Raw genomic sequence first — 15,458 nt, forward strand, 5'->3', positions numbered from 1 at the left:
AAACAACTAATCGATTATCCAAACATTTGCTGATTCATTCTCTTGTTGCCCTCTGTCTTGGATTATACTGATAATCATAAACAAAACAACACTTGCAGCTGCTCACGCTCAGCTTCCTAAACGCGACACAGAAAAAAATCCGAGGCGCACCCGAAGGCAGCGTAAAGGATGCACGTCAACGTCGCTATTGGCACTCATTCGTGTCCTTCACAATAAAGTCCCCGCCTCCGCAGCCTATTCAGAAGAAACGCTCTGAACTCACTTTTGAAGTGAAGTTGCCTCCACGTTGAAGCGAACGACTCGGCCAGCATCTCTCTCTTCACAGGACAACAACATATTTTCTTTATATCTTTTTATTTCCAACAACTTTTTCCCCACTTCAACCTCAACCAACCTCAGCATGACGTTCAGGAGGCTGAAGAAGGTGAACTCCAGCGGGCCAGAGAGTGGACACTCATCCCAGGACAACGACATCTATTTCCCCTCGTCAAAGTCAGACAGCTGCAGGACGATGGAGCTACCGACCAACTCCTCGGAGGTTTACAACTACAGGACTCTGGCTTACTCTGGAGGGACTCTGCCCAGGAACTTCAAAAAAGTAAGAAGTGCATTTGTGTTCATAACCTTTTTTTTATTTTATGTTGTGCCCTCATTCATTTTTTTTTTTTTTTTGGGGGGGGGTCTTTTTAGTCTGAGGTTATTTTAATCTTATAAAACTGCACTCTAAAATGTATTTCTGTGAGCTTTTTCTACAGTTAGATTTAGCTCAATATTAAGTTTTTCCACTCTAGAGGCAGAAGCTATTATTTGCCTCATTAGCATCAATTCATGTCCAGTTCCACTTGTGGTTTTGGATTGTGGCTTTTCTGCTAAATCAACACTTTTTTATTTGCGTTTCACGGGGGGAGGGTGAAGAGATCATTTTGTAATTGTGGCTGGTCAACCCTTGAACTTTGTGTTACCTCGTCTTAAAGTTAAACTGGAGTTAAGTGGGATGAAGTTTACTCAGATGGGAAAATGTTTGGGAAAGCTCTGCTGGAAGGCTGTTCACACTATCTGTAGAGGGCATCTGACTGAAGGCCAACAGTAGCCCATCCTGGGGCAAGTGTGGACCACCCAAACACTGAATCTGGTCTCTGCTGTGTCAGGGACAGCCCGGGGCGCTGTGAGCTACTTAATATGTGGACTTGTCAACAAACAACAGTCCAAGAATAACTCATTATCAAGTATAATGACTCCTCTTTCCTGTGAGGGATGATGGAACATGTAGATATGATTAGGATTTTAGAGGTGATTTTTACATGTAGGTAATTGAGAAACCCTTACAAGCTCCTGGTGTAACTATATAATAGTTTTGTGGTACCCAAATACTAAAATATACAACAAAATATAAGTACTATGAGGAAAAACACATAAACTCAACTGTAGTTGTTAGAAAACTGAGGTCAAAAGACCAAAAGAAAGTAATTAAACTGACTTTATGATGGGAAATTTGTCATTTGAACTCATAAGTACAGACTGTATACTCACTTGTACACATTTGAATCAGACAGTGCCATTTATTCAGCTTTAAGATAACTTTTACATGCTGCCTTCATTTCAAAATAAGAGCACACTGCGGCAAACATCATCCAAGGTAAACAAATTAAACGTTTTAACCTGATAACAACTTGCTTGACCGGATTAGTTAATTGAATGATTGAAGTACAGGACCCAGGACTGACAGGCCCCCCCTCCTTCTCTGATGGTCCAGAATGACATCAGCTTTAGTCGGCGTTGCCTAATACAGGCTGGAAGTTGGCACTGCTGGTGGTCAATTGGCAAATCTTCCTGGTTATTGTGTCTCATGAAGCTCACTGATTCCATTCTGCAACTTCCTTTTCAGTTTCTGAGAACAAATCCCCAGTTAGTTTGAACTGTTGCAACAGTGTACTGTAAAGAGAGGCACAGTCATCCACAATACATACATACATGCATGCATACATACATTAGTGTGCAGTAGCTGGAGCGAAAGGGCTACAACAGTGCATTGTGCGCACACAGGCACGGAGATCCTGCTCCAGCCGCCTCCGTTGGTCTCTGTGGGTATGTGGGAATAAATGCACTCATTGAGACGGCTGTGGGACAATTCTGTAAGTGTGGAGACATAAAGAAAGCAACATTTTACTACCCAGAGAGACTGTGGCACAAAGCAGCCCTTTCATAGGAGCAGCATTTGAACGTGATTGAGTTGGAACAGACGAGGATTGAATGTGAGTGATTTAGTGGAGCCTTTCTGGACAGATGCCTTCCTTATTTACACAGTCAGGTAGGGCCGGGTCTTGACCTACTGTTGACTTGGATTTTCACTCAATGCGGTTATTGTGGCAGTTATTCCAGCCCAGTGTTCACCACTGTGTCTTATTTGTTTCTGTAATAGGCTGGAATCTGTACAAACTTGCCCTAAATGATCTAAAATTTCAGATGGGTCAACAGTCTGAGTGCCTGCAGGCAGCTGATTTTGTGTGAAATTAAAGGCTAAATTTAGGCCCTCTGTGGTCTCTCTCTGATGTTGTGACTGTTTGAAGTAAACAGAGAGCAGCCAGACACGTATTTCGGGTTTCAGTACTGATGTTTTATACCGGCATAATAACTCAGTGGCTTAAAAACACAAACACAAAGCTTGGCGCACACGTGCAGCTTCAGGACTCGTTGGACCGGTCGACGCACTGATGTGTACAGTAGGTGTGCCTAGGAAATGCTGGGGTGGGGGTGGGGTGCGGGGGAAACCCTCATGAGTAATCACGCATGCATCTTACGCAGGTGTCTGACACGCTCCATGTCTTGTTTCGTTTCTTCCCGGCAGGGTGGCGGGCTGCAGAAGTGGAAACCCCTCACACAGTCACCAGAACCACAAAGGTACAATCCCCCTAATCGTTCACTGTCTTCACACCCATTGTTTTCATGGCAACAGCCTTCCCTCCTGCAAACAAGTGAGCCGCCCCCTCAGAGTGAAAAGCCCCCCGCCCCCCCCCCATGATTCAAACAGTGATCTGTAACGATGGCTGGCATTGTTATTCATGATATTCTTGAGGTTTGTCATGAATTTTCATGCGTTTTTGCTGCCCCTGCATGAGGGATGCAGTGCTGACGTCCCTCAGTCCAACAGACCCTTGTACTGTACGCTTAGCTGTGACGTCCAGATGCTGCTGGACACAGAAGAAGTCCTGTGCAGCCAGCAGAGATATCTCATTATGCAATTTAGATAAGGATGGACATGGAAGAGAGGAATCCAGAGATGGACGTAAACATCTTGTCGACCTCCTCCGCATCCTGGTCTTAAAGTACAAAAATGTTATTTTATAAATGATTCTGAGTCTTTTAAATGTCACCATTACCATCAGACTAAAAAGCTGATGGGTATGCTTATTAAATCACATATTTATTTGCTTTAAAGGGGAGCTCCACTGATTTTTACACATCAGAGGCTGTTTACATGGGGAGTGGTAGTACAAGAAGTTGTATCTCTGGTTCTACTGCAGTTCAAGTCCAATGTTAGAGTTAGTACTACACAATTAATCAAATTATTATCAAAAATTACAATGTGCAAATCACAGAAGCTGCATTTTTTTTTTTTTATAAAAAGGTAAAATGTCTGATAAAACAGCATTATATTAAAGCACTGTAGTTTGACCTGATCTACAACTCTTGTTCTCCAGATTTACGAAAACATGTTTATTTGGTACAGACCCCAAAAAATGTCACATGTGTTTTTATGAATAAATACATTTGTGATACAGAAAATATCATTCCCACTCTTCGGGAATCATATCGGCATCACAATATTTGTCAAAATAATCACAATTTGATGCTTTTACTATATGGTTCAGCTCTAGTTAGAGTGATAGAGTGAAGCTGAGGTTTCAGATTTAAGGTGATTTTCATAAAAAAAACAAAAAACCCAATCTCTGGGTAGATAACCCTGAAAGCAAGGCTGCAACTAACTATTATATTCTGTGAAAATGTTCATCAAAATATCCTAAAGCCCAAGGTGACGTCTTCAATTGTTTTGTTTTTTTCCAACCAACAGTTCAAAACCCCAATTTACAATAATATAAAACAGTGAAAAGCAGAAACATCTGACATTTGAGAAGCTGACACCAAAAATGACACAAAGCAACTTAGCAATTATCCATATGGTTGCTGATTAATAGACTAATAGTTTCAGCTCTGCATTGAATACAACCCTTTTGTGCTTTTTTCCCCTCCTCTTGATTCTTCTACTTTATCATAAGGTAAATATGCAACACTTAATTTCTACAATCTCTACTTTTAATGTAAGAGAAGCAGCCATTTGTCACATCTGGGAACCTGCAACCAACAAATATTTGGCATTTCCGCTTTAAAAGTGACTTATCGACAGCGATTCATTGATTATCAAAACAGATGCTCCTCGGAGCTCATGTTAATTTCACAAAAAGACTCATCTGCTTCGGCCAAATCTGAGGATACAAAAGAAGTTGAGCTGAAGTGTATACAGAAAAGAGTAGTAGTTAGTAAAAAACTGACGGAATCTCTTCCTTTTTTTTCAGAAAGGTGGTTGTCCTGGAGAAAAAGGACGAGGAGACGTTTGGCTTTGAGATCCAGGTAAGACTTCTTAACCTCCCGAGTGCCATTTAACAGGATTTCCCTGATCGGCCACTTCCCTGTGAACCGATCATCATGCCTGACTGACTGGAACATGTACATCTTATCCCATAAATCTCTTAATCTCAACGTTTGCCTGCGCTGGCGTCCGGGGGTTGAAAGGTCATGCATCAGTCAAATAACTCATTGATGTTAGTCATATGACTGAAGAGGAGATGGGTTCTTTCTCTCCCGGTGTTTATTTTAAGCCCTGTGGTTTGCTCACACGCTTCCCATGTAATACCTGCTTCGTTCTCACCGGCTCAGCAGGCAGACGCTTCACACATTTGACCTCAGTATCTCACAGATCTCTCTCGCCACGCTCACGTCGCCCCGAAGCACTGCCTCACAATGTCGGCTCTGTTGTGCAGACCTCATTCTTTAAATAGTTTTCTGAAATGGTTAAATGTGGGTTTGAGTGTTTTCACAGTAATGCGGATAATGTAATGTGTTCTGGGACGGTTAGTGTTTCTTGAAGTGGAGGGCTGCATTGAGGAAAAGACAAATTGTTCTATTTACGGTTTCGATGGAGGTTCCCGCCCTTCCTGCCTGCCTGTGGCCAGAAGGAAGTGAGATCATGAGGGCCAGTTTGACGGTCAACACACAAGAGAGAGAGAGAGAGAGAGAGAGAGAGAGATGAGTTTTAGAGTGTTTCCTGGTGGTTTTCCCTCCCTCGGTGCCTGTTATGTTAATACATATGTGGAGCTGAGCATCCAGCATGTAAATATGATGTTTGCATCTCAGCGATATTTGGATGGTTTATCTTTTAGGCTGCTGTAAAGGAAGCTCACAGTGAGCCAGCAGCAAACGCAGACAGGCAGATTTGAATCATTGCAAATTTCCATAAGAGACACTCATCCAAGTTGGATCCATGTCTTAATAGGAACACTTGACTGACTGTAACAGATGGGAAGCTCAATAACTTGGGCTTTATTTTCAAGAGACGTTCCCATCGTTTTTCGAGTCTCTCGACCTGTTAGTCGAGGTGCAGAGTTACTGGCTCCCTCAGAAGCAGCATCTTGACTGACTGATAGTTGAGTGACAAGAGGAAGTGTATCTGTTGCCTCCAGTGACCTTCTGTAGAGAGAATGTGGTGGCTGAAACCAGGAAGAGCATGCAAATGCATGTGGAAGTAACAAAAACGGTTCCCAAGACAACAAAATATTAGATATGTAATGAGGTGGTGCTGGTATTTGGTTCGCTTGTTGTGATCTGTGTTTGTGGAGCAGTTTCTTAATGAGTTTTGTGGCAGCAGCAGGTTTATAAAGTGGCTAATCTATTGTATGCTGAAAGAGTTATCTGACTCTGTAAGAAACTGTCTGTAAAGAGATCAGATGTGTTTTCTGTGCAGACATATATTGCAATGTTCAAGTAAAGATTGTATGAGTAGTCATCATCCAGAGTTATTGTTCTTTTTTGTTTTTAGTATTCCCTCTTTGAGCTTCTGTGAACAGTGTTTTCACAGACACACACAGAGGGAATTTTGTACTATAAAGACTGTAACTTTGGAAGATTTCCTCTCTAGTTCAGTCTGCTGAAGCCTCAAATTATTTTCAGATGAATTTAAAGCTGTAATTTCTGCAACTTTCGAGTATATTTATGCACATAATGGAGGGCTTTTGTCCCCCTTCTCTTACAAAAAAAGTATGGACAGGAGGAACCCTTTCGATACACATACAGGCTCCTGTGAATCTACCCTCAAATGTTTGACATTAAAACGTCTACCAACAGTTTCTGTTTAATCAGACAAGTGAAACTTGCTTTGCATGCTTGTGCCACATCTCTGCACGTTCAGTGATACGATCTGCTTTCCTGCATTGTCTGCCATGACTTCCTCAGCTTGCCATTCAGTGGTTTATCAGTGTTGAAATGCATGTCTACAAGATTTCAAAACTGCTGACATCAATCACATTGTGTAAGATCATTCCTATATGTGAGGCGTAAGGAAGTATTCATAAAGCTTCTGTGGTTCAGTGTGATTCTTCTGTCTCTTTCAGACTTACGGCCTCCACCATCAGGACCAAAACTCGGTGGAGATGTGCACGTTTGTGTGTAAGGTGCACGATGACAGCCCGGCTCAGGAAGCAGGACTTAAAGTTGGTGAGTTTGTGTTTCTATTTTCCTTTGAGCCGTATCGAAGCCTTAAAATATCCTGGGAAAACGCTCATAATAGACGTGAGGGGAAGTGAGTGTGTGTGAAGAGGTTTTTGGTTCAGCTCATCCTCTTTTGTGTTTTCCAACTAAAATCCACAAACTGTACATCAACAAAAGCACTCTTTGTGTTTTCAGCCGGCTGTTTAGGGAAGTACAAATATGACTGTGCGCCTACTCATTTTCCAGTCAACAAACAAGTGAGCGGCTATTTCAGCCAACACGTCAGTGCCAGCTCCTCTCACCACTGTGCCAGATAGAGTAAAGCAAAGACAACCTCTCAAATGGCAGTTTTGAAATGAAGTGTTGTTTGTATTTGGCAAATAACAGCTCGCTTCCTTTTTGGGTCTTTTTTAAAAGGAATTCCTCAAAGATAGAAAGAGTGTGCTAATAAACCAGCACAAGAAGTTCTGTGTTTATTAGTTAAGTGAAGAAAATATTTGTTGAAGCAAGATGAGAAAAAGAAGGTCTGTGCTGAAGAGCATCGCGGCGGTTGTTCACTTGCTTCTATAAATTGGCTCTGGTTTTCAAAACTCATGACCGCTCAGTCACAAGCCGGCCGCTCTCAGCATTACGTCAATCAGTGTGTCAATAAAGGAAAAGAAAAAGGAAGGTGATCTCCGATTCAGCCACCTCCCTCCTTCATCCATCCTGCGTATGTCACTTCAGTTTCACTTCTACATTCTTCGCATACTTGCACTATTGTTCCCTGCTGCCTTGCTGCGAACGCGGTGACTTCATTGCATGAAGCAGATTAAGCGGTGGTTTTTGAAAGAGGAAAATAGACATTGTGCTGAAACCTCACAAGGGTTGTTGTCACGCATGAGAGTTCACACCACAGCTAATAACTGCAGGGTCTAAAGTGGAATGGTGTGACTCATATAAATAAACATAGGTGGTTTTAACATAACAAAAGAAAGCGCAACAAGCTCGCTTTCAACATAGTAATAATAACTTTTTATCATCCCTATAATGATTTTTTTCTTTTGGAACATGTTTGGCTCTTTGATTCCTCTCATTGGTTGTAGATTGAGCTCAAATGTATTTGCTTACATCTGCACGTCTCTGTAATTCATTTCCTCCTTTTTTAAGTGTTTTTTTTTATATTTTTGGGAAGCAACTTTGATCATTAATTTTATCTTTAACATGTTGAAATAAGCTTCTTCCCAATGAGGTGACTGCAGTTCAGTGACGAGCCATTTGCCACGACTGCACACGCATGGCCTTCCACATTTGTGTTGCACATGTGTCGAGGTTTCATTTAGAATCAAATGAGCCTCAGTTGGCTGCAGCTTGCAGTAATTGAAGCCACAGTGGATTGAAGTGCACCCTGACCTTATGGCTGCTGGTTAACAGACATGATGTTTGTGTGTGTGTGTGTGTGTGTGTGTGTGTGTGTGCGCAGGGGACACCATCGCAAGTGTGAACGAGGCCACCGTGGAGGGATTTAGGCACAAGGAGATCGTTCAGCTCATCAGGGCCTGCGGCAACACAATCAGGTACACAGACTGACAGAAAGCGACATTAAATTTCAATATAGAATGTGTTAGTGAATGTTCTCAGGTTTTTAATTCATTAATAAATACATTACATTTATTCCAGTTCAATTTGACATAAAAATTGGAAGCAATTTTGATTGTTTTATTTCTTAGTGTTGTTAGCGTCAAAGCACTCCTGTCACAACTCAGCTTAGAAAGATCCATTCAAAAGGGAAAAATAACAGAAAAACACATCTCTCTGACTTTCTCTCTCTTTGTGTGCCAAAATCTATTTATGGTTAATAAAGATTGAATTCAGTTTACATGGGCAGGATGGATTTTTAGTTCTTAAAGGGGGGAGGGGTGATAGAATAGGTTCGAGAATCACTGGTTCAAATTATTAAATGAGCAAAAATGTGAGGACTCGCTGCTTTTCTTTATTTTCTATCACAGCCAATTGCATATATCTGTTGGTTGAGCAAAACTAGCAGTTAGAAGATGTTCCCTTAAGAAGCTGAGCTGGCTTTTGGTCTGGTCTAAGGGGCCAGACGCAACATCATTTAAATACAGAGATAACCGCTCATATTTGCAGACTCGTCTTTCCTGGAAGTCGCAGTGTTACATTCAGTTATTTGCGTGAAAAAGTTGTCAAGAATGGGGTAAAAAAAAGACCTAAAGAGAGAAGTTTGAACACTGGCTCCTTCCTCACCTCTGCACAGCTGGCCAATCGCTGTGTAATGTGGTTGTGAATGTCAGATTGCCAGTTTTCAGACAGTTACAGAAATGGTCAGACGCAGCTCCCCCCCCAAACTGACATTTGAAAAGGCTTCAGGGTTTCAGAAGCTCTACGACCATCTAATGAAGCATAGTTGCAGCTTAAAAGTTTAAAAATAATCAAGATATAGTCTATATTTGTCTCCATTTAATAGGTAAAAGAGATTTGTCAACCATAGCTTAAGTAACTCAAACATCGTTGATATCTGGCACTTGAAGCTGAGTGCTGAGTGGGTGTTTAATCTGAACCACACTCTCTTCCTCATCCTCCCTCTCTGCTTGTAAAAGATTAAAAGGACAATTAGCGAGGCCCCTGTATGTGAGCTTTTGAAAGCTGCTGCAAAAGAAGTGAGGTGAACCGCATCAAGGTGCCAGTGTACGCAGGGAGTTTATAGACTGACATCATCAAATTATACTTAAAAACTCAAGTCTGTATAAACTGTTAAAGTGAAAACAAGCTCTATAAGTCGGTCAGCCGCTCATGTGACTCAAAGGATTTGCCACACTGAAGTATCTTGAGTGGAAAGTGTATATGTTTCTTATCCTTCCCCCTTGCTTGTAAACCGTTTGATACCAGACCCCTTCCCGCCACCGTCTTATGAAAAGGGCCTTTCATATGGTCCAACTTGTTTTTCAAATCGCCGTTTTATGCCCTTGTAGGTTTTAATAAGCGCTTCCTGTTAACGCTTATTAATTCTGTTGCCTTCTGGTTTTACATTTAAAAGGCTGGAGACGGTTTACAGTGACTCAATCCGAAAAGCAGAGCTGGAGGCCCGGCTTCAGTATCTGAAGGTGAGTTTGTCTTCTCTGTGTGTTTTTTTTACTGTTTGTCAGCAGTGAGTCAGCCGGATTGTTTGTCCCCCAGCCTCACCCACCCACATACACACACATACATTACGTTATAATGCTGTATATAGACATCACCCCCCCATCACACCTGTCTTCCCAGCAGCACCACCTGTTGCATCAGCAGTTCCTCCAGCAGGCTCTCGCTGATCGCTGCACACATTCTTGACTCGTGGCTGTTTCTAAAAAGCTGCCTGTGAAGTGGCTTTTCCCCCCCAAGATTACAGCAGCTGTCCCTCTCTTAATCCACCAGTGTGTGAGAGCTGCAACACAGCCGCTTTCTGAGATACTAATCCCAAACGTTTTAAAGATTAACGTTGCTGCTGAACACACTTGCACTTGACTTGCTTGGGGTGAAACTGTTAGTAGATGTTGATTTCACATTGAATATGATATCATTGTGGATTCATGTTGGGGAAAATCAAAAACACTTACTGAGAAATACCAACTACATCACCAAGACAAAAACTGATACAATGATATTCATATTAAGTTGCGTGTAACTTAGTGGTATTTGGGAATGCCCTCTTAATACGTCATCTTCCTGTTGGTTTTAGCCTGCAACTTCTCTTATTTGTCAATGCAGTTCTTGTTTCACAAAGAATGTCTGAGAATATTCCCCAAGCAATACAGCATTTATTCTTTAGTCTTTTATTGCTTTTAAAAGTTGCATATTAAAGTGTCACATCACCAGATCTTTGTTATACATGAGCTGACAACCTGTTGTGATTTACATTAATATGTCCTACCTTTCTGTGGCATTGTTTTTTATACTTCAGTAGAGTTAAAGATCCTTTTCCATGAGTGTGTTGTGGTTTGTTGTCACAATTATTTAACATTATCTCTTCTGTTCTCTTCCTTTTGTAGCAAACCCTTCATGAGAAATGGGATGAATATCGGTCGTTGATGGTGCAGGAGCAGAGGCTTGTTCATGGTAGGTTGTATGGAGTTTTATGTATCCTCTTTTATTTAGAAACCTTTGTGTACATGCTTGTACATACAGTAAAACAAACAATACAAGTATTAAAACATCAAAGTGAAATCCAGATTTCAAATCATTAATTTTTATTAGTTTTCATTCAGCAGATTAAACAAACATTATACAAATAAAAAACCACTCTAGTCCACTTTACTGCCATTTGAATAGTTTCTAGCATTCCTGTGTGTTCAGTGATGCAGCTAGTCCACTATCCTAACTCTGCCACTCTTTCCTGTAGGCATAGTAATGAGTGATGCTGCAGTGTACGAGTCCCTGGAGTCTGCAGGTGTATACGGCAGCCTCGGCACTCCCAGCCCCGCCGCTCAGAGAGCCCTCCGCTGCACCGGCAGCACCAGCAGCAGCGCCAGCTTCCTCAGCACAGCCACAGAGGATGACCCTCTCTACCAGACCTGCCTGTACCAGGTGGACGGCAGCGTGGACTCGGACAACACCATTGCAGACAAAAAGAAAGAGCAGCCGCCGCAGAGGCAGCAGCGTCTCCGACCGGCCAGCGAGCTCTTCCTGACGGCCAAGACGCACCTGACCCGCAGCGCCAGCACACGCAGCTACGTGAGGGGACCTTCGTCGTCGTCGTCGTCTTCCACCTCGGGGGAGAAGCAGGGAGGGTTCAGCACACTGCAGAGGAAGCCCAAACAGAAAAGCTTCCGCAGGCGACTCCTCAAATTCATCCCAGGCTTGAACCGACCGCTGGAGGAGGAGGAGAGCAAACTGTGAGTGGTTCACCTGAACTTCACAGACCCAAAGACTTAAAGCACCAGTGACTGTCAAACTAAAACTGCCAAAGAAAAAAAGTGCAAGAAGCCCCAAAGACTGAAGAGACCAAAGTAATGGCTCTACAGCTGCACCTCTCCATGTTTGAGTAGACCAATGAACATTTGGCCGCGTCCTGTAGCCTTCATTGTTTCACAGCTGTACATAACTTTTCAAATTGTTTTCTCTAAGTTATTTATTTATTTTAACATGTCAGGTTTATGTACAGAATGAAGGATTTTCCAGTTTTTACAGCATGCACCCACTTTTGACAGCTGAGTAAATGACCCGTTACTGTTGTGATTGTGCAACACAACATTTTGTAAGTTTGATACCTACTTTAGATCATTCAAATTGATCCTGTTATATATTTTTTTTCTGCCTAAGTCACGGTTCCTAAAAATAAAAAATGTGGCATTTTCAGATGATATGCTCATTATTTTTGTGCAAAACTTGCAAGAAAAGCTGTCTTGTTCCACAGGCCACAACTGTTTGTGGGAATTGTAGCTGCCAAACTTAAATTAGCGCTCAGATCTCGAGTGTAGACACATTCTGTTTGTAATTTCCCCCAGTGGGGATGCGTCCTGCTCCATGTGATTCTTTTAAATATAGTACGTCTTTATAGTTTCACAACTCTTCTTCCATTTAAGAATGTTATCACCCGAGTTTAGGAGGTTAGTGCGTGGTTTCGTATGGTTCTAGGCTTTTTGTGGTTCAAGGTATCCAGAATGGAGGCTGTTGTGTCGGCTATGACACAGTTTATTGTTGGGAGAATAGAGAGGAATGTGCAGAGAAAGGCATGACCCAGAATTCCAAACACAACCACTTTCTTTCAGCTCCTGCAGGCGAATGCCGATTCCTCTTCTTCCACGCTCCCATATTCCCATGGCGGCTTCAGTTGTCCAAGAGCTCACTGGGTGTGTGTGTGTGTGTGTGTGTGTGTGTGTGTGTGTGTTTGGGCGGGGGTTGCTTGGAGTCTTTTCATTCCTGGCTCCCAGCTGACCCATGAGGTCATGGTGGTCACTCTCTCCGTCGGCTCTGCGGCGATGATCCCTTTTGTCCTCTGCCGCTCATTCACAGATGCGTCAGGAGTGTTGATGATGGTGAGCGATGGTATGTGGCCATGTGTTCAGAGCCGAGCCCTGTTCATGCCCTCCTCTGACTGTTGTGAGGACATTAAGGAGAAGCAGGGAGCAGGAGGAGGAGGAGGAGGGGAAGGAGGGGGCTTTGGAAAGGACGCTGACATAAGGGATTGTTATGCATGCTGCTGGTGCTTGAAACATGGGTTTAGAGCGAATGGGCTGAATGCATAACAAGGGGTAATTATTCAAGATGATGGTACACTAAAAACAATGTGTGAAAGGGCCATTTAACAGAGACAGAGGGCCCAAACAAGGAGGGTGCAGTTGGTACTCAGCAATTAACCCAGTGGGAGGTTAGTGTAGGGTGGTGGCTAGTCAATAATACAGTTGCAAATGTTTGGATGTCGCCTTACTGCTAAAACACCACTGTTGATTCAAAGACTATGTGCTGAATTTCTTTTGTCCGTGCAGCAGTGTGTTTCAACATGGACTGCAGGCAGACGGCTCCTTGTGCTGTTTTCCCTCCATTTTAAGTAGAATTAATTGCTTAAGTTTGACTTTGTTACCATCTCTGCATTGTTTGGAGGGTTACGTAATATGTTGAGAAAGCCCGTATTACAGTTTCTCTACGATGCTTTGATGAAGTTGGACACTAAAATCAGTCAAACAACAATAATTGAAACTGAACCAACTGCTGGCCAAAAACCAAATAGCGAAACATGGAGCATCAAATCTTAAGTTCAAACTTGCAATAATAAAATGGATCAGGGCTGCAGATAATTATATTTTAGTGTATGCTTATGTTTTAGATTAACTGATGAATAATTGGATCTATAAAACAACAGAAAACAAATCACAAAATCATAAAGCAATCAAATGTGTTAATGATCACAATATTGGTTGATGCTGAAGACTACCAGTTTGAAGATAAATAAATAAATAAATCTGGGGGTTCGGTGTGAAAGAAGTGACGTCACCAGACCTGTCTGCTTGAGGCTAGCGGCTTGTGGCTACATTAGGTGCTACTAACATGAAACCCATAAAACCCGACCGCGCTCTCAGAATTCGAGTTCCATTGTGGTTAATGTAGGCGCCATATTTTGATGAGAGGGAATAATGTGTGGAATAAATAAAAAAAAGCTCTCTCTCTCTCTCGCTGTGTCAAATTTGATCGTTTTTTTGTGAACTGTCCACTGTGAGTCTGACAGTGTTAAAGAAATGCTGAATAAGTGGAATACTCTTTTAATATTAATGTTTGTACTTTTTGCTGAACTCACTTTTTCAACAAGAAATTTCTTTACAAAGAGGTTCTGGCTTAGGGGCCCCTGACCCCTCGGCCCCCCCTGGACCTAGGCCTGGGCCTGGTAACATCCATATGGAAGTCTATCAACACCTGATACCACTCTGGTGTGTCCTTTTATTCTTGCAGGATTAGGATTTAGGATTTTGGGAGCAAAGGGCTAACATTTTAATTCCATGCTCGTGTTAAATTCTCTGCAAACCATATTTTCAATGTGATAGTCGTGTGACGGATAAAGAGAACTGCGTGTAAAGAACCAGAACTCTTTAAAAGTTGAAGTTAATGCATTTAAAGTTTTGATCACTGAGTTTGCAGTCTTAAACACACAATTATTAAAACACTGTGTCCAGTCCTGTCAGCGATGAGAAACGAGCTTTGAGAAGAGGAAGCAGAAGGGCCTGTAGCACAAAGTTAAGCCTCTGTGGTGAAACAGCCTCCGGCTAGAGAGCTATTTCTCAAACATGGCGTGCGTCAGAGCTTCTGATGGGCTGTGAGTGCCTCTGGTCAAATTAATGGAATCGGTGCAGATGTTCTTGGTTAAAAATAAGGAAGCGGTTGGAAGTTTGAGCTCGACACTTGCAGCGTTTTTTTACACGTATATATGTGAACAGAAAATACACCAGACAAAACCACAACTTCAGTCTCACGCAAGGAATTAACCTGCTTGAAGCCGAAATATCTCTCAAAAGGGAAGCTTTTGGTGTCATAAAGCGTGGGTGGCCTGTGTGGCATTTTGGAGTTGTGTCTGTTGTGTCTGATAGACGGATAGGAGTTTGAGTAGGCCGTCAAGGCGCAGGATGTGGTTGACAAATGTGCCGGAAATCCACCATAAAGATAAGAGAATACAACTGACGGCATGCTAAAAAAAAAGGCAGCATCATATGTGATTATCTCTTTATGTTTGTCTGCCAGTGTGTGTGTTTGACAAAGAGAGTGAGAGAGAACAGGTCATATGCAATAAAATAAGCAAGTAGACTGGACACCTGCTTCGAGAGACGACAGGTGTGAATTAAAGAGGAGTTCACGGTCAAAAGTTACAAATAAAAACTCTTCCTTTACCCGTAAAATGTCCGCAAACTGGTGAATGTAGCACACAGGAAACTGAGCTGCCCAGAGGATGAATCAGCATTACTGCAAAACCCAACAGCCGCCACCCTCGACAGCTACAGTATCTGAATGCTTTAATAAATGCAAATTGAAAGACGTTCTTCATAAATTTGCATCTGAGATAACGATTGTGCATTTGGTTTCCCAGCAGCAGCAGCACGAGTCAACTGATACCTTAAAGGTTATATTGTCTCTTTGTGGCTTTAACAGCCTTTTTCCTGAAACCGCTGCTCATAATTTCCACCCAACGGTTTGTTAATGGACAACTCAGTCGTACAGTCTGAACTTCTTATTTAGGAACTGCC

At 42.3% G+C, this 15,458-nt stretch overlaps 1 protein-coding gene across 1 annotated transcript; it reads left to right on the forward strand.

Moving 5' to 3' along the window:
* The first annotated feature begins 233 nt into the window (after positions 1 to 233).
* Positions 234 to 12,087, forward strand: tamalin (trafficking regulator and scaffold protein tamalin). Its single transcript, XM_051425292.1, has 8 exons — positions 234 to 598; positions 2,846 to 2,898; positions 4,572 to 4,626; positions 6,663 to 6,765; positions 8,222 to 8,315; positions 9,794 to 9,860; positions 10,782 to 10,848; positions 11,132 to 12,087. Exons 1-8 carry the CDS (start codon positions 401 to 403, stop codon positions 11,626 to 11,628), a joined length of 1,134 nt encoding a protein of 377 aa, XP_051281252.1. The 5' UTR covers positions 234 to 400; the 3' UTR covers positions 11,629 to 12,087.
* The last annotated feature ends 3,371 nt before the right edge of the window (positions 12,088 to 15,458 follow it).

This window comes from Dicentrarchus labrax, unplaced genomic scaffold (assembly GCF_905237075.1).
Source record: "Dicentrarchus labrax unplaced genomic scaffold, dlabrax2021, whole genome shotgun sequence".
NCBI classification, from domain to species: Eukaryota; Metazoa; Chordata; class Actinopteri; family Moronidae; genus Dicentrarchus; species Dicentrarchus labrax.